Source organism: Saccopteryx bilineata, chromosome 9, assembly GCF_036850765.1.
Source record: "Saccopteryx bilineata isolate mSacBil1 chromosome 9, mSacBil1_pri_phased_curated, whole genome shotgun sequence".
Classification (NCBI taxonomy): Eukaryota; Metazoa; Chordata; class Mammalia; order Chiroptera; family Emballonuridae; genus Saccopteryx; species Saccopteryx bilineata.
The window spans coordinates 71,492,769-71,515,048 of NC_089498.1; the positions used below are offsets into that span (position 1 = coordinate 71,492,769).

The following is a 22,280-nucleotide window of genomic DNA, read 5'->3' on the forward strand; positions in this document are numbered from 1 at the left end:
ATAAGCAATTATATCTTCTTATAGAAGACATAAAATTAAATACAAAGAGAAGAAAAAAGTACATCATCTCCCAATCCCACCCATTCAGAATGAACAAATGTTAACCTTGTGGTGTATAATTTTCAGATTTTTTAATGTGTTTTTTTGTATTGTATATCCATGTACTTATATGTGCACTGTGGGTAGGTGTAGTAAATAAAATAGGAGTTGTATATTATGTACTATTATGCCTTAGAGCTCATTATGTCCTATTTATTTATTTAATTATTATTAAGTGAGAGGTAGAGAGGCAGAGAGGTAGACTCCCGCATGTCCCCTGACCGGAATCGCTTTTCCATTGCTTGGCAACTGAGCTATTTTAGTGCTTGAGACCAGGCTATGGAGCCATCCTCAGGGCCCAGGGCCAACTTGCTCAAATCATTAGAGCCATGGCTGGTTAATGATCCGATGTCATCATTTCTTATGGCTGAGTAGTATTCCATAGTATATAGTACCAAAGCTTTTTAATCCACTCGTCCACTGATGGACACTTGGGCTGTTTCCAGATCTTAGCTATTGTGAACAATACTGCCATAAACATGGGGGTGCATTTCTTCTTTTCAAACAGTGCTATGGTGTTCTTGGGGTATATTCCTAAAAGTGGTATAGCTGGGTCAAAAGGCAGTTCGATTTTTAATTTTTTGAAGAATCTCCATACTGTTTTCCACAGAGGCTGCAGCAGTCTGCATTCCCACCAGCAGTGCAGGAGGGTTCCCTTTTCTCCACATCCTCTCCAGCACTTATTCTGTGTTGTTTTGTTGATGAGTGCCATTCTGCCTGGTGAGAGGTGATATCTCATTGTGGTTTTAATTTGCATTTCTTTAGTGATTAGTGATGTTGAGCATTTTTTTCATATGTCTATTGGCCATCTGTATGTCCTCTTTGGAGAAGTGTCTGTTCATTTCTTTCAACCATTTTTTGATTGGATTGTTTGTCTTCCTGGTATTGAGTTTTACAAGTTCTTTATAAATTTTGGTTATTAATCCCTTATCAGACGTATTGTCAAATATATTCTCCCATTGTGTAGTGTTACAAGTTCTTTATAAATTTTGGTTATTAACCCCTTATCAGATGTATTGTCAAATATATTCTTCTTTTTTTTTTTTTTTTTTTATAATTTTATTTTTTTAATGGGGTGACATCAGTAAATCAGGATACATATATTCAAAGATAACAAGTCCAGGTTATCTTGTCGTTCAATTATGTTGCATACCCACCACCCAAAGTCAGATTATCCTCTGTCACCTTCTATCTTGTTTTCTTTGTGCCCCTCCCACCCCCTATCCCTCTCCCATTCCACCCTCCCCCCCGTAACCACCACACTCTTATCAATGTCTCTTAGTTTCACTATTATGTCCCACCTACGTATGGAATAATACAGTTCCTGTTTTTTTCTGATTTACTTATTTCGCTTCGTATCATGTTATCAAGATCCCACCATTTTGCTGTAAATGTTCCGAAGTCATCATTTCTTATGGCTGAGTAGTATTCCATAGTGTATATGTGCCACATCTTCTTTATCCAGTCATCTATTGATGGGCTTTTTGGTTGTTTCCATGTCCTGGCCACTGTGAACAATGCTGCAATAAACATGGGGCTGCATGTGTCTTTACGTATCAATGTTTCTGAGTTTTGGGGATATATACCCAGTAGAGGGATTGCTGGGTCATAAGGTAGTTCTATTTTCAGTTTTTTGAGGAACCACCATACTTTCTTCCATAATGGTTGTACTACTTTACATTCCCACCAACAGTGTATGAGGGTTCCTTTTTCTCCACAGCCTCTCCAACATTTGCTATTACCTGACTTGCTAATAACAGCTAATCGAACAGGTGTGAGGTGGTATCTCATTGCCGTTTTGATTTGCATTTCTCTAATAGCTAAAGAAGATGAGCATCTTTTCATATATCTGTTGGCCATTTGTATTTCTTCCTGGGAGAAGTGTCTATTCATATCCTCTTCCCATTTTTTTATTGGATTGTTTGTTTGTTTGTTGTTGAGTTTTATGAGTTCTTTGTATATTTTGGATATTAGGCCCTTATCTGAGCTGTTGTTTGAAAATATCATTTCCCATTTAGTTGGCTTTCTGTTTATTTTGTTATCAATTTCCCTTGCTGAGCAAAAACTTCTTAGTCTGATGTAGTCCCATTCATTAATTTTTGCCTTCACTTCTCTTGCCATTGGAGTCAAATTTATAAAATGCTCTTTAAAACCCAGGTCCATGAGTTGAGTACCTATGTCTTCTTCTATGTACTTAATTGTTTCAGGTCTTATGTTTAGATCTTTGATCCATTTTGAGTTAATTTTTGTACAGGGGGAGAGACTGTAGTCCAGTTTCATTCTTTTGCATGTGGCTTTCCAGTTTTCCCAGCACCATTTATTGAAGAGGCTTTCTTTTCTCCATTGTGTGTTGTTGGCCCCTTTATCAAAAATTATTTGACTATATATATGTGGTTTTATTTCTGGACTTTCTATTCTGTTCCATTGGTCTGAGTGTCTATTTTTCTGCCAATACCATGCTGTTTTGATTGTCGTGGCCCTATAATAGAGTTTGAAGTCAGGTATTGTTATGCCCCCAGCTTCATTCTTTTTCTTTAGGATTGCTTTGGCTATTCGGGGTTTTTTATAGTTCCATATAAATCTGATGATTTTTTGCTCTATTTCTTTAAAAAATGTCATTGGAATTTTGATGGGAATTGCATTAAATTTGTATATTGCTTTGGGTAATATAGCCATCTTGATTATATTTATTCTTCCTAGCCAAGAACAAGGTATATTCTTCCATCTCATTATATCTTTTTCGATTTCCCTTAACAATGGTTTATAGTTTTCATTATATAAGTCCTTTACATTCTTTGTTATGTTTATTCCTAAGTATTTTATTTTTTTTGTTGCAATCGTGAAGGGGATTATTCTTTTGAGTTCCTTCTCAGTTGTTTCATTGTTGGCATATAGAAAGGCTATTGACTTCTGTATGTTAATTTTGTATCCTGCGACCTTACTGTATTGGCTTATTGTTTCTAGTAGTCTTTTTGTGGATTCTTTGGGGTTTTCGATGTATAGGATCATATCATCTGCAAAAAGTGATACCTTTACTTCTTCTTTTCCGATATGGATGCCTTTTATTTCTTTGTCTTGTCTGATTGCTCTGGCTAGAACCTCTAGTACCACATTAAATAAGAGTGGAGAGAGTGGACAACCCTGTCTTGTTCCTGATTTAAGGGGGAAAGCCTTCAGTTTAGTGCCATTTAATATGATGTTAGCTGATGGTTTATCATATATGGCCTTTATCATGTTGAGATATTTTCCTTCTATACCCATTTTGTTGAGAGTCTTAAACATAAAATTGTGTTGTATTTTATCGAAAGCCTTTTCTGCGTCTATTGATAAGATCATGTGGTTTTTGTTCTTTGTTTTGTTGATATGGTGTATTACATTAACCGTTTTACGTATGTTGAACCATCCTTGAGATTCTGGGATGAATCCCACTTGATCATGATGTATTATTTTTTTAATATGTTGTTGTATTCGATTTGCTAGTATTTTGTTTAGTATTTTAGCATCTGTATTCATTAGAGATATTGGTCTATAGTTTTCTTTTTTTGTGCCATCCTTGCCTGGTTTTGGTATGAGGGTTATGTTGGCCTCATAAAATGTGTTTGGAAGTATTGCTTCTTCTTCAATTTTTTGGAAGACTTTGAGTAGAATAGGAACCAAGTCTTCTTTGAATGTTTGATAAAATTCGCTGGTATAGCCGTCAGGGCCTGGACTTTTATTTTTGGGGAGGTTTTTAATGGTTTTTTCTATTTCTTCTCTACTGATAGGTCTGTTTAGGCTTTCTGCTTCTTCTTGACTCAGTCTAGGAAGGTTGTATTGTTCTAGGAATTTATCCATTTCTTCTAGGTTGTTGAATTTAGTGGCATAAAGTTTTTCATAGTATTCTACAATAATTCTTTGTATATCTACAGTGTCCGTGGTGATTTCTCCTCTTTCATTTTGGATTTTGTTTATATGAGTTCTTTCTCTTTTTTCCTTGGTAAGTCTTGCCAAGGGTTTGTCAATTTTGTTGATCTTTTCAAAGAACCAGCTCCTTGTTCTATTAATTTTTTCTATAGTTTTTCTGTTCTCTAATTCATTTATTTCTGCTCTGATTTTTATTATCTCCTTTCTTCGGCTGGTTTTGGGTTGTCTTTGTTCTTCTTTTTCTAGTTCCTTAAGGTGGGAAGTTAAGTGGTTCACTTGGGCTCTCTCTTGTTTGTTCATATATGCCTGAAGTGATATGAACTTCCCTCTTATCACTGCTTTTGCTGCATCCCATAGATTCTGATATGTCGTATTGTCATTTTCATTAGTCTGTATATATCTTTTGATCTCTGCACTTATTTCTTCTTTGACCCATTCATTTTTTAAAAGTATGTTGTTTAGTTTCCACATTTTTGTGGGATTTTTTTCCTCTTTTTTGCAGTTGAATTCTAGTTTCAAGGCTTTATGATCAGAAAATATGCTTGGTACAACTTCAATTTTTCTGAATTTGCTGATATTGTTTTTGTGGCCCAACATATGGTCAATTCTTGAGAATGATCCATGTACACTGGAGAAAAATGTATACTCAGTCACTTTGGGATGAAATGTCCTGTAGATGTCTATCATATCCAGGTGCTCTAGTGTTTTGTTTAAGGCCACTATGTCTTTGTTGATTCTCTGTTTGGATGACCGATCTAGAGCCGTCAGGGGTGTATTGAGGTCTCCAAGTATGATTGTATTTTTGTCAGTTTTTGTTTTAAGATCAATAAGTAGCTGTCTTATATATTTTGGTGCTCCTTGGTTTGGTGCATATATATTAAGAATTGTTATGTCTTCTTGATTCAGTGTCCCCTTAGCCATTATGAAATGGCCATTTTTGTCTCTAAGTACTTTTCCTGTCTTGTAGTCAGCATTATCCGATATGAGTATTGCTACACCTGCTTTTTTTTGGATGTTATTTGCTTGGAGTATTGTTTTCCAGCCTTTCACTTTGAATTTGTTTTTATCCTTGTTACTTAGATGAGTTTCCTGTAGGCAGCATACAGTTGGATTTTCTTTTTTAATCCATTCTGCTACTCTGTGTCTTTTTATTGGTGAGTTTAATCCATTTACATTTAGTGTAATTATTGATACTTGTGAGTTCCCTATTGCCATTTTATATCTTGCTTTATGTTAGTTTTGTCTTGTTTGATCCTTCTCTTTCGTTTTTCTATCTTTTGTTTTTATTTGGTTGTATTCCATACATCTTTCCTCTGTTGCTATCTTTTTTATCTCATGTGCTTCTGTGGTGGTTTTTTCAATGGTGGTTACCTTTGAGTAATGAAAAGGGTCCCTACCCTGTTCATTGTAGCGAACTATTTTGTGAGTACTTTTGCACTCCATCGTCCTTTGCTACTGTTAATCTCCGTCTTCTCCCCCTCTTTCTTTTTGTTGTTGTCACAGTTTAAATTTGGTTTTATTGTGTTCTTCTTGGAGCTTTTACTTGTGGCTCTGTTTTTTTTTGTTCTTTGTATCTGATTGGAGAACCCCCTTTAGTAATTCCTGGAGTGGGGGTTTTCTGATGATAAATTCCCTCATCTTTTCTGTATCTGTGAATGTTTTTATTTCTTCTTCGTATTTGAAGGATAGCTTTGATGGGTATAGTATTCGTGGCTGAAAGTTCCTCTCTTTCAGGACTTTAAATATTGGGGTCCACTCTCTTCTAGCTTGTAGAGTTTCTGCTGAGAAATCTGATGATAATCTAATGGGCCTTCCTTTATATGTTGTATTCTTCTTTTCCCTGGCTGCCTTGAGAATTTTTTCTTTGCTGTTGGTTTGTGTCAATTTCATTATGATATGCCTTGGAGTAGGTTTGTTGGGGTTAAGAAAACTTGGAGTTCTGTTTGCTTCTTGAACTTGAGGCTTTAGTTCTTTCCACAGGCTTGGGAAGTTCTCATCAATTATTTGTTTAAGTATGTTCTCCATTCCATTTTCTCTCTCTTCTCCCTCTGATATACCTATTATTCTTATGTTATTCTTTTTGATGGAGTCAGATAATTCTTGTAGGGCTATCTTATTTTTTTTAATTTTTGAGTCTCTTTCTTCTTCTCTCTGTTGTGCCTCAAGTTGCTTGTCTTCTATTTCACTAATCCTCTCTTCTATCTGACCTGTTCTATTAGCTAAGCTTGTTACTTCGTTTTTCAGCTCGTGAATTGAGTTTTTCATCTCTGTTTGATTTGTTTTTATAGTTTCAATTTCCTTGGACATATATTCTTTGTGTTCATGGAGTTGTTTTCTGAGCTCCCTATATTGCCTTTCTGTGTTTTCTTGTATATCTCGGAGGATTTTTAGGATTTCTATCTTGAATTCTCTGTCATTTAGCTCCAAGGTTTCCAATATATTAAATTTTTTCTCCATAGATTTTTCCTCATCTAGCTGTGTTACCTCTCTTTCTTTTGTATCCATGATATTCGATTTTCTCTTCCTTAATGGCATCTGAGGGTGGTTTTGTTGATAGTATTAATGAGATTTAATAAAGAATAAAAAGTTAAAAAAAAATAAAAAAATAACAAATCGAAAAGAGTTGTTTTTTTTAAAAAAAATTAATAATGAAATAAAGAAAAATAAAATAAAATAAAAATTTTTAAAAAAAGGAAATTATTCCCCCCCTCTTTTTTTCCTCTCCTCTCCTCTCCTCTCCCCTCTTTCTTGAGAAAATCTTGTGGTGGACTGTGAGTTATAACAAACAATGCCTGTGATGGAGGGCCTGAATTGGGGAAAAGTAATAAAGGGGCAAAAAAGAGAGAAAGAAAAAAAAAAAAGAGCGTATGGACCCACAAAAAGCAAATAAGGAAAAAATTTGGGTCAAGAATAAAATGATTTGCTTTTAGGTGTTGGTTTTCTAAGAGTTATGATGAGAGGAATAAGAGGAAAATGGAAAAATGGGGGGACAAATTAAAAACTTACTATTGTATTTAGTGGAACAAGAACTAGATAATATGGAGAGCCAGGGATGGGAGCACTGCTAGTGAGTTAAAAAGGTGAAGTAAAAACCCCCCAAAATGCCACAAACATAGGTTTGAGTCCCAGATAAGATAATTTGTTTGTTATTGAGGTTTGAATGAGAGGAGATGTAAAGGAGAAAGGAAGAAACTAATATAGAGGGAGAAAAGAAAGAGAGAGAGAGAAAAAAAGAGGGAACCACTAAAAGAAGAAAAAAGAAAGGAGAGAGAGAGAGAGAGTTAAGGGTTTTGGAGTGCAACCCTCATAGAGAGAAAGGAAGAGAAGAGAAATGATAATGGGAGATGTAACACTTATGGGTAGTGTAGTTCAAGGAGAGGAGAGAGTAAGACCGGTAGAGAGTTAATCGGCCAAATTGGAGGAGGAAAAAAAAGTCTCAAGAATGAAGATAAGAGAAACAAACGAACAAATATAATAAAATGGGATAGGTTATAAAGTCTGCAGATTATTCTTGATTTTGAGAGGTTATCTTCTTGCTTTTTCTTTTCTCTCCCTCTTCCTGGTCGGTGACTCTGTACCCCGGGTTCTGCCCCTTTGGCACGCTCAGGTAGAGGTTTGCAGTTGATAAGTCTCTATGGCAATGTCATGTATTATGCTTTATTCTTGTTGGGAGTTGAGGCTCATTAGCATTTATAGGCTCCGACAGTGAGAGAGTCCGTGTTCCTGGAGCCTTTCTCCTAGTCTTTCCTTCCTCAATTAGTAGCCTGATAGTCCAGGTATGGGGTTGCTGCTGCCTCTGCCTGGATAGTAAGAGGCTCAAATTGCTGGCAACTCCCCACTCTATTTCCACTCAGCACAGGGCTCTGGGTAAGGCTCAGTCAGTCAGAGCTGCTAGCATAATCAGGTGGGCTTTCCGCCCACTCAAAGACCACTGGCTCTGCCACTCTGTCCGGTAACACAAGCGGGCGCCCACTTCCGGGGCGCTTGGAGGAAACTCTCACTCACTGTCTGCAACCAGGATATCCGGCCAGCAGTCTCACGCTCTGAGTGAAACCCCCAACCGCAGGGAAAAGTTGCAGCGTTGGAATTGAGTCTCGCTCCGTCCCCGTGTGCGGCTTTTGCAAGGCGCTGGGGCGTCCCGAGATTCCGCTTTGGCCCACACAAAGGCCCCTGACTCTGCCCCTCTGTGCGATAACACGGGCGCGCACTGCCGAGGCACTCGGAGGAATCGCTCACTCCTTATCTGCGCGCGCACACCAGGATATGAGGCCGGCCGCGGTTCCCTCTGAGTAAAACCCTCACCAGCACGGAAAATCTCCACCGTTGGGATTAGTTCTCACTCCCTCCCGTGCGTGGCTTTCCCAGGGCGCTGGGGCTGCCCAGAGACTCTGCCCTCAGCCCACAGAAAGGCCTCTGACCCTGCCTCTCCGTGGGGCAACACGGGCACCCACTTCCGCGGCTTAGGAAGAAATCTCTCTTCCACTAACTGCGCACCGACCAGGAGACCGGGTAAAATGGCCGCTCCGCTTGTCTTTCTTTGTTTGGGTTTGGCGCGAGTGTTAGCTTGTATTGCCCGGGTTGCCACAGGATCAGATTTTCCTCGGCTTGGATCTCTGAGCCACAGCCTGGTTCGGCCGTTTTTGCTGCGGCGGCCTGGATCTATTCACCCCCTTTGCCCGCCTCAGTTTCTATATTCACAGTTACCAGAGAAAGCCGCCCTGTTTAGGTTAGTGAGGAAGGCGGAGCATTTCTTACTCCCTATTTCCTTCGGGGTTTGGTTATATATTTAGCCAATTTTTCACTCAATCATACCTTTGGGTGTATTGCGAAGAATCTGGAAGCTCCAAGTATAGGTTTTTCTGTTTCTGGTTGAAGATCTTGTTGAGTTTTGGGGGAGATTTATCGGTATCGCTTCCTATTCCGCCATTACTCTGACGTCATCTCCAAATATATTCTTCTATTGTGTAGTTTGTCTTTTTATTTTGTTCTTATTGTCTTTAGCTGTGCAGAAGCTTTTTAGTTTGATATAGTCCCATTTGTTTATCCTGTCTTTTATTTCACTTGCCCGTAGAGATAAATTGGCAAATATATTGCTGCAAGAGATGTCAGAGAGCTTAACTGCCTATGTTTTCTTCTAAGATGCTTATGGTTTTATGGCTTACATTTAAGTCTTTTATCCATTTTGAGTTTATTTTTGTGAATGGTGTAAGTTGGTGGTCTAGTTTCGTTTTTTTGCAGGTAGCTGTCCAATTTTCTCAACACCATTTGTTGAAGAGGCTGTCTTTACTCCAATGTATGCTCTTACCTCCTTTGTCAAGTATCAGTTGTCCACAAAAGTGTGAGTTTATTTCTGGGTTCTCAGTTCTGTTCCATTGATCTATATGCCTGTTCTTATGCCAGTACCAGGCTGTTTTGAGTACAATGGCCTTGTACTATAACTTGATATCCGGAAGTGTGATACCTCCCACTTTATTCTTTTTTTTTTTTTTTAACATTTTTTTTAGCCTGACCTGTGGTGGCGCAGTGGATAAAGCATCAACTTGGAACACTGAGGTTACTGGTTCAAGGCCCTGGGTTTGCCTGGTTAAGGCACATATGGGAGTTGATGCTTCCTGCTCCTCCCCTCTTTTCTCTCTCTCCCCCGTGACCTGTCTCTCTTCTGTCTAAAATGAATAAATAAAGTCTTAAAAAAAAAACACAAAAAAAACATTTTTTAAAAATATTTATTTATTTATTTATTACAGAGAGTGAGTCAGAAAGAGGGATAGACAGGACAGACAGATAGGAACGGAGAGAGATGAGAAGCATCAATCATTAGTTTTTCATTGCGTGTTGCAACACCTTAGTTGTTCATTGATTGCTTTCTCATATGTGCCTTGACTGAGGGCCTTCAGCAGACTGAGTAAACCCTTGCTGGAGCCAGCGACCTTGGGTTCAAGCTGGTGGGCTTTTCCTCAAACCAGATGAGCCCGCACTCAAGCTGGTGACCTCGGGGTCTCGAACCCGGGTCCTCTGCATCCCAGTCCAACGCTCTATCCACTGCGCCACCGCCTGGTCAGGGTACCTCCCACTTTATTCTTCCTTTTCAAGATTGCTGAGGCTATTTGTGTTCTCTTTTGGTTCCATATAAATTTTTGGAATATGTGTTCTATATCTTTGAAGTAAGTCATTGGTATTTTAATCGGTATTGCATTGAATTTATAAATTGCTTTGGGTACTATAGACATTTTAATGATGTTTATTCTTCCTAACCATGAGCACGGTATATGCTTCCACTTGTTTGTATCTTCCGTGATTTCTTTTACATTTTTTTTTTTTTTTGTATTTCTTTCTGAAGCTGGAAACAGGGAGAGACAGTCAGACAGACTCCCGCATGCGCCCGACAGGGATCCACCGCGACCAGAGCCACTCTTGCACCCATCCCCAGCTCCCGGGCCATCTCTGCTCCAATGGAGCCTCGCTGCTGGAGGGGAAGAGAGAGACAGAGAGGAAGGAGAGGGGGAGGGGTGGAGAAGCAGATGGGCGCCTCTCCTGTGTGCCCTGGCCGGGAATCGAACCCGGGTACCCTGCACGCCAGGCCGATGCTCCACCGTGAGCCAACCAGCCAGGGCCCCGTGATTTCTTTTATTAATGTTTTAAAATTTTTCAAGTACAAGTCTTTAATCTCCCTGGTTAAATTTATTCCTAGGTACTTTATTTTTTTGGTTGCAATGGTGAAGGGGATTGCTTCCTTCGTTTCTCTTTCTTTTTTTTTTTTCATTTTTCTGAAGCTGGAAACGGGGAGAGACAGTCAGACAGACTCCCACATGCGCCCGACCGGGATCCACCCGGCACACCCACCAGGGGCGACGCTCTGCCCACCAGGGAGCGATGCTCTGCCCATCCTGGGTGTCGCCATGTTGCGACCAGAGCCACTCTAGCGCCTGAGGTAGAGGCCACAGAGCCATCCCCAGCGCCCGGGCCATCTTTGCTCCAATGGAGCCTTGGCTGCGGGAGGGGAAGAGAGAGACAGAGAGGAAAGCGCGGCGGAGGGGTGGAGAAGCAAATGGGCGCTTCTCCTGTGTGCCCTGGCCGGGAATCGAACCCGGGTCCTCCGCACGCTAGGCCGACGCTCTACCGCTGAGCCAACCAGCCAGGGCTCGTTTCTCTGTCTGACAGTTCATTGTTAGTGTATAAAAATGCCACTGATTTCTGAATATTAATTTGGTATCCTGCCACCTTGCTGAATTCATTTATCAGGTTCAGTAGTTTTTTGACTGAGACTTTAGGGTTTTCTATATATAATATCATATTATCTGCAAATAATGATAGTTTTACTTCTTTTCCAACTTGAATGCCTTTTATTCTTCTTGTCTGATTGCTGTGGCTCGGACTTCTAGGACTATGTTGAATAAGAGTGGTGAAAGGGGGCATCCCTGCCTTGTTCCTGATCTTAAGGGGATTGCTTTTAATTTTTGCCCATTGAGTATGATGTTGGTTGTGGGTTTGTCATAGATGGCCTTTATCATGTTGAGGTATGTTCCCTGTATTCCCACTTTGCTGAGAGTTTTGATCATGAATGGGTGCTGGATTTTATCAAATGCTTTTTCTGCATCTATTGAAATTATCATTTGGTTTTTCTATTTCCTTTTGTTTATGTGATGAATCATATTGATTGATTTGTGAATATTGTACCAGTCTTGCCTCCCAAGAATAAATCCCACTTGACCATGGTGTATGATTTTTTTCATATATTGCTGGATCCGGTTTGCTAATATTTTGTTGAGGATTTTAGCATCTAAGTTCATCAGGGATATTGGCGTATAATTTTCTTTCTTTGTGTTGTCTTTGCCTGGTTTTGGAATCAGAATTATAATTGCCTCATAAAAGGAGCCTGGAAGTCTTCTTTCCTCTTGGATTTTTTGAAATAGCTTGAGAAGGATAGGAGTTAGTTCTTCTTCGAATATTTGGTAGAATTCACTTGTGAAGCCATCAGGCCCAGGACTTTTCTTTTTTGGGAGTTTTTTGATAACTATTTCAATCTCATTTGTTATAATTGGTCTGTTTAGGTTTTCTGATTCTTCCAGATTGATTTTTGGAAGATTATGTTTCAAGGAATTTTTCCATTTTATCTAGGTTGTCTAGTTTTTTGGTGTACAGTTCTTCATAGTATTTACTTACAATATTTTGAATTTCTGTTGTGTCAGTTGTTATTTCTCCACTCTTATGAGAGTGGAGAAAATTTTATTTATTTGAGTCCTCTCTCTTCTTTTCTTGGTAAGTCTGGTTAAAGGTAAATCGATCTTGTTGTTAATCTATTTATTATTTAATAACAGGCTATTTAGTTGCTAAGTGTTTGAGTATTTTTCAGTTTTTCTGTTGTGGTTGATTTCTAGTTTCATGCCGTTGTGATCAGAGAAAGTGTTCGATATGATATCAATCTTAAATTTGTTGAGACTGCTTTTGTGCCCTAACATGTGGTCTATCCTAGATAATGTACCATGAGCACTTGAAAGAATGTATATTCTGTTGCTTTAGGGTGAAAGGTTCTGAAGATATCTATTAAATCGAGTTGATCTAGTATGTCCTTTAAGTCTGACGTTTCTTTGTTAATTTTTTTTCTTGAAGATCTATCTAGTGATCTAAGTGGGGTATTGAAATCCCCTACTATTATAGTATTGCTGTTGATCTTGCCCTTTAAATTCATCAAAGTCTGCTTTATATATTTTGTTGCTCCTATATTAGGTGCGTAGATATTTATAATGGTTATATCTTCCTGTTGGATTGCTCCCTTTATCATTATGTAGTGACCTTCTTTATCTCTTACTATAGCCTTTGTTTTAAAAGTCCATTTTGTCTGATATAAGTATTGCTACCCCAGCTTTTTTTCATTTCCATTTGCATGAAATATTTTTTCCATCCTTTTATCTTCAGTTTATGTGCATCTTTTTTTTTTTTCATTTTTCTGAAGCTGGAAACAGGGAGAGACAGTCAGACAGACTCCCGTATGCGCCCGACCGGGATCCACCCGGCACGCCCACCATGGGGCGACGCTCTGCCCATCCTGGGTGTCACCATGTTGTGACCAGAGCCACTCTAGCACCTGAGGCAGAGGCCACAGAGCCATTCCCAGCGCCCGGGCCATCTTTGCTCCAATGGAGCCTTGGCTGCGGGAGGGGAAGAGAGAGACAGAGAGGAAAGCGCGGCGGAGGGGTGGAGAAGCTTCTCCTGTGTGCCCTGGCCGGGAATCGAACTCGGGTCCTCCGCACACTAGGCCGACGCTCTACCGCTGAGCCAACCGGCCAGGGATATGTGCATCTTTTGTTTTAAGGTGTGTCTCTTGTAGACAGCATATGTATGGGTCCTGTTTTCTTATCCACACAGCTACCCTATGTCTTTTGATTGGATCATTTAATCCATTTACATTTGAGGTTACTATTGATATGTAGTTGTTTATTGCCATTTTATTCTTTAAAACTGTATTCCTCTGTTGCTATATTCTTTTTCTCCTTTGATCTGTTTACAACAGGCCCCTTAGCATTTCTTGCAGCCTTGGTTTGGTTGTAGTGAATTCCTTGAGGGTTTTTTTTTTGTTTGTTTTGTCTGGAAAGCTTTTTATTTCTTCTTCAATTTTAAATGATAGCCTTGCTGGATAAGGTAGTCTTGATTGTACGCTCTTGTTCTGCATTACTTTGAATATTTCTTTTTTTTTTTTTTTTTTTTTACAGAGGCAGAGATAGACAGGGACAGACAGACAGGAATGGAGAGAGATGAGAAGCATCAATCATCAGTTTCTCTTTGAGCGTTGCGACTTCTTAGTTGTTCATCGATTGCTTTCTCACATGTGCCTTGACCGTGGGCCTTCAGCAGACCAAGTAACCCCCTGCTGGAGCCAGCGACCTTGGGTCCAAGCTGGTGAGCTCTTTGCTCATGCCAGATGAGCCCGCACTGAAGCTGGCGACCTCGGGGTCTCGAACCTGGGTCCTTCCGCATCCCAGTCCGATGCTCTATCCACTGCGCCACCACCTGGTCAGGCTACTTTGAATATTTCTTGCCATTCCCTTCTGGCCTCAAGTGTTTCTGTTGAGAAGCCAGAAGTCATCCTTATGGGGGCTCCTTTGTAGGTGATAGTCTTTTTTTCTCTAGCAGCTTTTAATATTTTCTCTTTATCACTTAGCTTTGGTATTTTAATTATGATGTATCTTGGTGTAGATTTCTTTGGGTTTCTCTTTAATGGAGTTCTCTGTGCTTCTTGAACTTGTGAGATGTTTTCCTGCCTTAATTGAGGGAAGTTTTCAGCTATGATATGTTTGAACAATATCTCTATCCCTTGTTCTTTCTCTTATTCTTCAGGAACACCTATGATGCGGATGTTATTTCTCTTCATGTTGTCACAGAGCTCTCTTAGAGTTTCCTCAGAATTTTTCAGTCTCTTTCCTTTTTTCTGCTCTGCTTCCGTGCCTTTATTTATCTTGTCCTCTAACTTGCTGATTCGATTCTCAGCTTCATCCATCCTGCTTTTAATTCCTTCCATTGTGTTCTTCATTTCTGATATTGTATTTCTCATTTCTGACTGATTGTTTTTTATTATTTCAATGTCCTGTTTTCTATTTGCTATCTCTTTATTTAGGTGTTCGTAATGACCAGCTATTGTTGTTCCAATATCTTTGAGCATCCTAACAATCATTATTTTAAACTCTGCCTCTGGTAATTTAGTTATATCTGACTCATTCAGGTCCTTTTCTGGGGATTTCTCTTGATTCATTTGTGTTGCATTTCTCTGTCTTCTCATTTTGTGTGTAAAAGAAGGTTGTGGCCACTAGAGTCCACTGGGTGTGGCCTCTGTGTCCCCTAGGTGTGGTCTGTCTGCACGCCCACCACCCCCTCTGCTGTTGCTGCCTAGGGCACTCAGGTATGGGTGTTGCCAGTGCCTGCCCACTGGGGCTGTTGCTGTGGTTTCTGCCTCTCTTTCACTGGAGTGGCTGTGATCACATGCTTGGGTGTAAAAGCCTCGGTGGCCTTGGCCTTCGCCCCGCCCCTGCGGGTGGCGTTATGCTCGGCCCTGAGGACAGGGTTGAGCACCTTTGCTCAGCTATGGGTCTCTTCCTGATTCCAGGCTTTCGCCCGGCCCCTGCAGGAGGAGCGCGCTCTTGGGACAGCTGCAAGCCTTGGCACCACAGGCCGGCTGGCGCTGTGTGCCCATGCTCAGTAGCGGGACTCCGCCTGTTCTGGGCTTTTGGCTTCATCTCCGTGGGAGGAGCCGGCTCCCAAGTCAGGCCACAAGCCTGGGTTCCGCCAGCGGGGCAAGGCTGTGCTCCTGCGCCCTTGCTCAGGGGCGGGTCTCTGCCCCTTCTGGGGCTCCTGCCCTTCCCCCACAGGCTGGATTGTAGGCGGCTGGCTGCTGGGCTTGACCATTTTTGCACGTCCTCTTCTCCCTAGCCGGGCAAGACTGAGCTCACACCTGGGCCTCAGTGGTGACTAGCGGTTTCCGCCCTTGCCGACAGAACCGCGCTTCTGCGTCCCGCCCTCCGGTGAGCCCCAGCCGTGTGGGTGTGGGCGCTGCAGCTCAGACCCGAACACTCACTACTTACTGTAGCCACAAAAGCTTCCTCCTTCTAAGCGACTCTGCTCTGAGTGCCACGGGAGAGCTTGTTTGGCTGGTGTCCTGCTTTCCTTTGCTGGTATTGCTGTTTCCAGGGGAAATATTCACTTCAGATTTGGGGAGTGACTCGTCCCAGGGGTTAGGGTGGCTGTCTCTCAAAATGTTTCTCTCTGTGCCTTCTAGATTACACTCTCTTCCTCCTACTCCTGTCCTCTCCTCTATCCCTGTCCCCCGGAGCCCCGGGTGAGTGGTTTTGAGAGAGGTTTTCTGCGCGGTCCCTTTAAGAAGAATCCTGGGTCTGAGAAATTAGTCTCTTTCTCACAAACAATATCTTGACTTGTTTCCAGCTAAATACGGTCCTTACACCTCTTCTAGGCTCTGTGGCTGCAGGCTGGGGCTTTGTTCCTGGGACTCAGGACCCTCTCCTCTCTGCTAAACTCACTTCCTGCCACGCGAGTCTCTCCCGACTACTGTTTGCTCTGGGGAGCTGGGCAGCCCTCTCTGCGTTTCCGCTTTTCGTACCAGTCTCATTGTGGCTTCTTCAGTGTTCCTTGATTGAAGAGTCCTCTTAGTTTAGTCCAAGGTTGGTTTTTCCGGATGATGGTTCTTAAAATTAGTTTGTAATGCACTTTGGTTCTGGGAGGTGGAAGTTGGTACGTCCACCTACTCCATCGCCATCTTGTCTTCTCTAGTTTTTTTTTTTCTAATGTCCTCATTATAAAAGTAGTACATTGTAAAAATTGAAATAGCACAGAAGTTTATAAATAAAAATTCCTTTTTCTATACCCTTTTTTCTTTTTTTTTTTTTTTTGCATTTTTCTGAAGCTGGAAACAGGGAGAGACAGACAGACTCCCGCATGCGCCTGACTGGGATCCACCCGGCACGCCCACCATCGGGCGACGCTCTGCCCACCAGGGGGCGATGCTCTGCCTATCCTGGGCATCGCCATGTTGCGACCTGAGCCACTCTAGCGCCTGAGGCAGAGGCCACAGAGCCATCCCCAGCGTCCGGGCCATTTTTGCTCCAGTGGAGCCTTGGCTGCGGGAGGGGAAGAGAGAGACAGAGAGGAAGGCGCGGCGGAGGGGTGGAGAAGCAAATGGGCGCTTCTCCTGTGTGCCCTGGCCGGGAATCAAACCGGGGTCCTCTGCACGCTAGGCCGACGCTCTACCGCTGAGCCAACTGGCCAGGGCTGTACCCTTTTTTCTAATCTTATTTGCATATACCCAGATGTGATAAGTAATTTTTAATCTGATGGGGGTTTTTTCAGTATAAAATTAATTTTCTTTTGTTTCCTAAGTGTCATTGTGTGCATTTAATATACTCTTTTCAGTTCCTTGGTATTTTGGGAAGAAATTTAAAATATAATTTATATGACTTAAAGCGAATAAAATAATATGGTTGGAGGTATTTTGGCATTAGAAAATAAAATGAGGCACTAAGTTTTGCTGCAGTGATGAGCTTTAAACCCCTAAGAATGAGCAAAGCTGGAGCTCAGGAAATTACACTTTGCATCTACTTTCTGCTTCTTGCACCTGCCTATGGTGGAGATGCTTCATTTACTGCAGGGCTATCTACTCCTGGTTCCTGGAAGCATAGATACATTGTTTGCTATGTAGGTGGTTTTTGTTTGTTTGTTTTTTGTTTTTAGCAAGAGAGAGAGAGAGGGACAGACAGGAAGGGAGAGAGATCAGAAGCATCAGTTTGTTGTTGCAGCACTTTAATTGTTCATTGATTGCTTTCTCATATGTGCCTTGACCAGGAGGCTTCAGCTGAGCCAGTGACCTCTTGCCAGTGTCCTTGGGCTTCAAGCCAGCAACCTTTGGGCTTAATCCAGTGACCATAAGGTCATGTTTATGACCCTACTCAAGCCAGCGACCCCAGTGCCCAAGCTGGTGAGCCCACGCTCAAGCCAGCAATCTGGGGGTCTCGAGGCTGGGTTGTTGACATTGATGCTCTTATCCACTGCACTGTCTCCTGGTCAGGTTAGGTGTGTTAGTTCTTTTAGGCAGATTCTTTAGGCTGCTTCTTAGATGGGAGAAAATAGGGCAAATGAACCTGCTTAATTTGGGAGGCATTGCAGTAGAGTGGTTTAAAGTCTGGACTTCAGTGCTGGATGGCTAGATGTGAATTTCATGTATTTTGATCTTACACTTAACTGAACATACTATGTCTTTGGGCCAGTGACATAATTTCCCTGGGTCTCAGTTTATTCTTCTGTAAAAAATGAAGATGATTATGACCTTCATCTTATATTTGTTGTGAGAATTAAATGAATTATAATTGTAAAGCACTCAGAACAAGACTGCCAGAAAAGAATCATTAGCGATCAGTGATGATTCTAGTGGTGATGAAAGCTGGGATTTTGGTGCTGTAATTTCTTTGTAATTCTATTTAAGTAGATCTTGATGCTCATGATAATTTTTATTTTAAGACGAAGTGGCTGTGATTGATGAAATTCAAATGATTAAAGACCCAGCCAGAGGATGGGCCTGGACCAGAGCACTTCTAGGTTGGTGGTTCTTAATGCTGTAAAACTGTGCTTTCTGACATTTGCTTTGAGATGCGTTTTTATCTGCTTGATGTTGCCAAGTAGAACCAGCTAGATTTTTTTGACAAAAATCAAACAAAAAATATAAGTGTGAGTTTTATTTTCCAAATATTATTTAAATATTGGAAAGTCCCATTTTCCCAGTTATAAATTTAGCATGGCCATTTAATTAAAGTTAAAATGTTCAAATCTCATTATAATTATACTAGCCACTATTAAGATTTTGATGTGTTTCATGCCAGTCTTGTGACTATATAATTCTGTATATATATTTTTTCAGTTCTGTTGTTTCAGACATTTTATGTTCCACATACTAATACTGCATGTTCTCCATTGAAGAGCTGTACTCTGATTTTTCCACAGAGTTGAACATTTCCTCGTTTTATTAATAATGCTGCAGTAAAAATCTTTGTGGCCATAGCTTCTTATTTACTTATTTCTTTAGTAAGCTCCTGGAATTGGAGTTCTTGAGGTCCATGGACATGAATGACTGTTTCTGCTGCTTGATATTGGAGTGAATTTGTTTTCTGCTATTCAGTGAGAGGAGGGAAGGCAGAGACAGATGGGAGGTATGCACCCTGACATGGATCCACCCAGCAAGCCCACTACGGGGTGATGCTCTGCCCATCTGGGGCATTGCTTTGTTGCTCAGCAACCAAGCTCTTAGAGCCTGAGGCAGAGACCAGGGAGCCATTCTTAGTGCCTGGGGCCAGCTCGCTCCAATCAAGCCATGGCTGCAGGAGGGGAAGAGAGAGAAGAGGGGGAGGGATGGAGAAGCAGATAGTCACTGTTCCTGTGTGCCTGAATCGGCAGTTGTACCCGGGACATCCACATGCCAGGCAAGTGCTCTACCACTGAGCCAAATGGCCAGGGCCTGGAGGGAATTTTTGATCAGCATGTTGTAGGACAGGTGTTTTTAAATTTAAAAACAAATAGCTGAACTCTTTCTTCAAACAAAGTATTCATTAAAGCCTTAATGTTAAGAGATGAAAATGGACCTGCCAGCCCCCAGCCTCTGAGGCACCGTAGTGGTTCCATGGTGGCTAAAAACACAAGTATGGGACTAATGTTTAGTATTATTAATAATAAAATGCCAGGTTCTAGTCATGGCTAGTCCCACTCTTCCTCTAGACTCACAACCTTGGCCAAAGCAATTTAAAAGTTCTGAGATTTATATAAATGAAGATAATCTTTGACTATTATTGTTTTGAGGGTTGAATCAGAGATAGCATTTATGAAAATTTGGTAAACATTTGGTAAAGTTGTAAAGCAATAGTGAAAAAACTTAAAATATTTTTGCTATGTGAAGAAGTACTGAGTATTTAATTTTATATCTTTAAATTTTTTTAATTATAATTTTACATTTAACAGGACTCTGTGCTGAAGAGGTCCACGTATGTGGAGAAGCTGCTGCTATTGACATGGTTACTGAGCTTTTGTACACGACTGGGGAGGAAGTGGAGGTACTAGATTATATGCTTTGTTCTCAAGATGGCATAGCAAGTAGCCCAGAGGACCCAGGCAGTGGCGGTACAGGCCTCAGGTAGTGGCAGAATCAGAAGTGAACTAAAAAGAAAGCTTCATTTCTGTGTTGACTAGATCACATAATTTGGAGTTCTGACAGAGTGGCTGTCACACCCTGAGTCTTCCAAAACTAGGAGATTCTTCACATTCTCTTGACAGAACCTTCTGGAGTCTCAGGAGAGCTCTTGAGAATTAAATAAATCAGGAATTGTTGGAAGCTCGAGACTCAACAAAAGTTTATGGTTTTTAAAGTCTCTGATGTCTAGTAATTTGGGCCTTTGATATACCATCTAATTGCTAGAGATAGTTATAAATTCTTGCTCAAATTCCTAGATTAGGAAGTAACTGATTTTCTTTTGATATTGCCTTTGTTTTCTTCAGAGTTCTATAATAAGTGAATAAATACTTAAATGTTGGTCCATTGCTTTAGTTTTTGTGCTCAGCTTTCAGGGAGAGAGAGTGGAATGTAGTAGAAGAAATTCTGGGTTCTAGTCTTGGCTTTGCTGTTATTAGCTTTGTGTTCTTACACAAATCACAGAAGACTAGACCTGGAAAAATCCTCTCCAGACTTTATCTTTTTTTGGGATCTATTTTACTGTTTCATAAAATAAAGATAACAGTTAGTAATAGTTCTGAACTTACCAAGTGGCCATGAAAAATAAATGTATATGAAAGTGCTTTGAAACCTTATAAAACAATGTTTAACAATAGCAATGAGAATTGATGGTAACATTTATTACAATATTTAAAATAAATGTTTTTCTGTATTTCCCCTTGAAAAAATATTGGAATGTGTCAGTTTTTAGCTACTTTTGAATGTTTGCAAGTTTTCACTTAATTGTTTAGTCACAAGAAGTTGAGTTAGGTGTGTTATTTACAGCATCATGTCTTTATTAAAGGTTCGAAACTATAAGAGGCTGACACCCATATCTGTGCTGGATCATGCGTTAGAATCTTTAGACAACCTTCGGCCTGGGGACTGTATTGTCTGTTTTAGCAAGAATGATATTTATGCTGTGAGCCGACAGATTGAAATCCGGGGATTAGAGTCAGCTGTGATATATGGCAGTCTCCCACCAGGTAATTACTGGTTTTCATCATGACAGCATGAAATCTTGTTTCTGCCATTTATGTTGAGATTGTATAGAAGACACAGTAAAAGATACTGAATTTAAGATGCCTGATAAATTAGTAATTTGTTATAGGTCATATAAGTATTTCTTTAGTTCATCTTGTTGAGAAATATTTTAATTATTTCTAGCTCCTATTATTTGCTGCTATTATTAGATTATATTTTAAATGTTGAGCTAATGATTTTCTTACAGAAATGTCATTAAAATGTGAACTTGGTAATATTCTTTAAGTTGTAGTTCTGTAATCTGTTACTGTGTGTCCTCAGAAATGATCAGGCTAGTGTGGTGTGGGGTCACGCTGCTGGATGTAGGGACATGTAAAGCAGTGGAAATAAAGGGTAAGTGGTTCTTTGAGGATATAAAGAAATAAGTTTGAAACAATAAGAGTTTCATCCATAAAAGTGGAAAGTAGAAGGTGAAGGTTTCCAAGATATATTTAGTGTGATACAGTAGAAGATTGAGAATACTGATTTAACATAAACTTCTTATTTTAGGGACCAAACTTGCTCAAGCAAAAAAGTTTAATGATCCCGATGATCCATGCAAAATCCTGGTTGCTACAGATGCAATTGGCATGGGACTTAATTTGTAAGTGATTTGCTTTTAATAATCATGGCTATTCAGTAGGTTAGATGCAATTAAAAAATTTCTAGTTGGCGTTAGAATGACCAACTAGACACTTTAACTTAGGAGAATGGTTATTATCATATGGATTTGGAATTTATCTCACTTACACCTTTTTTTTTTTTTTTTTTTTTTACAGAGGGAGTCAGAGAGAGGGATAGACAGACAGGAATGGAGAGATGAGAAGCATCAATCATTAGTTTTTTGTTGCGCATTGCGACACCTTAATTGTTCTTTGATTGCTTTCTCATATGTGCCTTGACCGCGGGCTTTCAGCAGACAGAGTAACCCCTTGCTCAAGCCAGCGACCTTGGGTCTAAGCTGGTGAGCTTTTGCTCAAACCAGATGAGCCCACGCTCAAGCTGGCAACCTCGGAGTCTCGAACCTGGGTCTTCCGCATCCCAGTCTGATGCTCTATCCACTGCACCACCGCCTGGTCAGGCTCGCTTACACCTTTTAAGGGAGTAAAAAGAAAATATCACATAGCATGGGGACTTTGAATGCTGCTCCCTATCACTGCTGTCCTGTCATATTAACCTTAGTTTATTTTTAGTTTCTCAGTAAACAAACTGTGTATAGGGCTAGCTGTTATCTCTAGGCATAACAGTCTTATGGAGAAATAGTCCTCTCTGGGGAATGAATCAGAAAACGACCCAAAACCATTAATAGTAGCCTTTTTTTTTTTTTTTTTTTAATGAGAGGAGGTGAGGCAAAGACAGACTCCTGCATGTGCCCTGACTGGGATCCGCCTGGCAAGCCCCCTAGGGGTGATGCTCTGCCTATCTGGGGCCCTTGCTCCTTTGCAGCGGGAGCCCTTTTTTAGCGCCTGAGGCGGAGGCCATGGAGCCATCCTCAGCGCATGGGACC

The 22,280-nt window shown here is 40.7% G+C and overlaps 1 protein-coding gene across 3 annotated transcripts in view; it reads left to right on the top strand.

The window, feature by feature from the left end:
• The window catches only part of SUPV3L1 (Suv3 like RNA helicase), a 50,198-nt gene that overhangs the window by 19,643 nt on the left and 8,275 nt on the right, over nucleotides 1-22,280 (top strand). For all 3 annotated transcript variants that reach the window (XM_066242064.1, XM_066242066.1, XM_066242065.1), the window contains 4 exons: nucleotides 18,016-18,093; nucleotides 19,504-19,595; nucleotides 20,556-20,736; nucleotides 21,284-21,377. In XM_066242064.1, coding sequence (XP_066098161.1) covers nucleotides 18,016-18,093; nucleotides 19,504-19,595; nucleotides 20,556-20,736; nucleotides 21,284-21,377 — 445 coding nt within the window. The remainder of the gene's footprint in view (nucleotides 1-18,015; nucleotides 18,094-19,503; nucleotides 19,596-20,555; nucleotides 20,737-21,283; nucleotides 21,378-22,280) is intronic.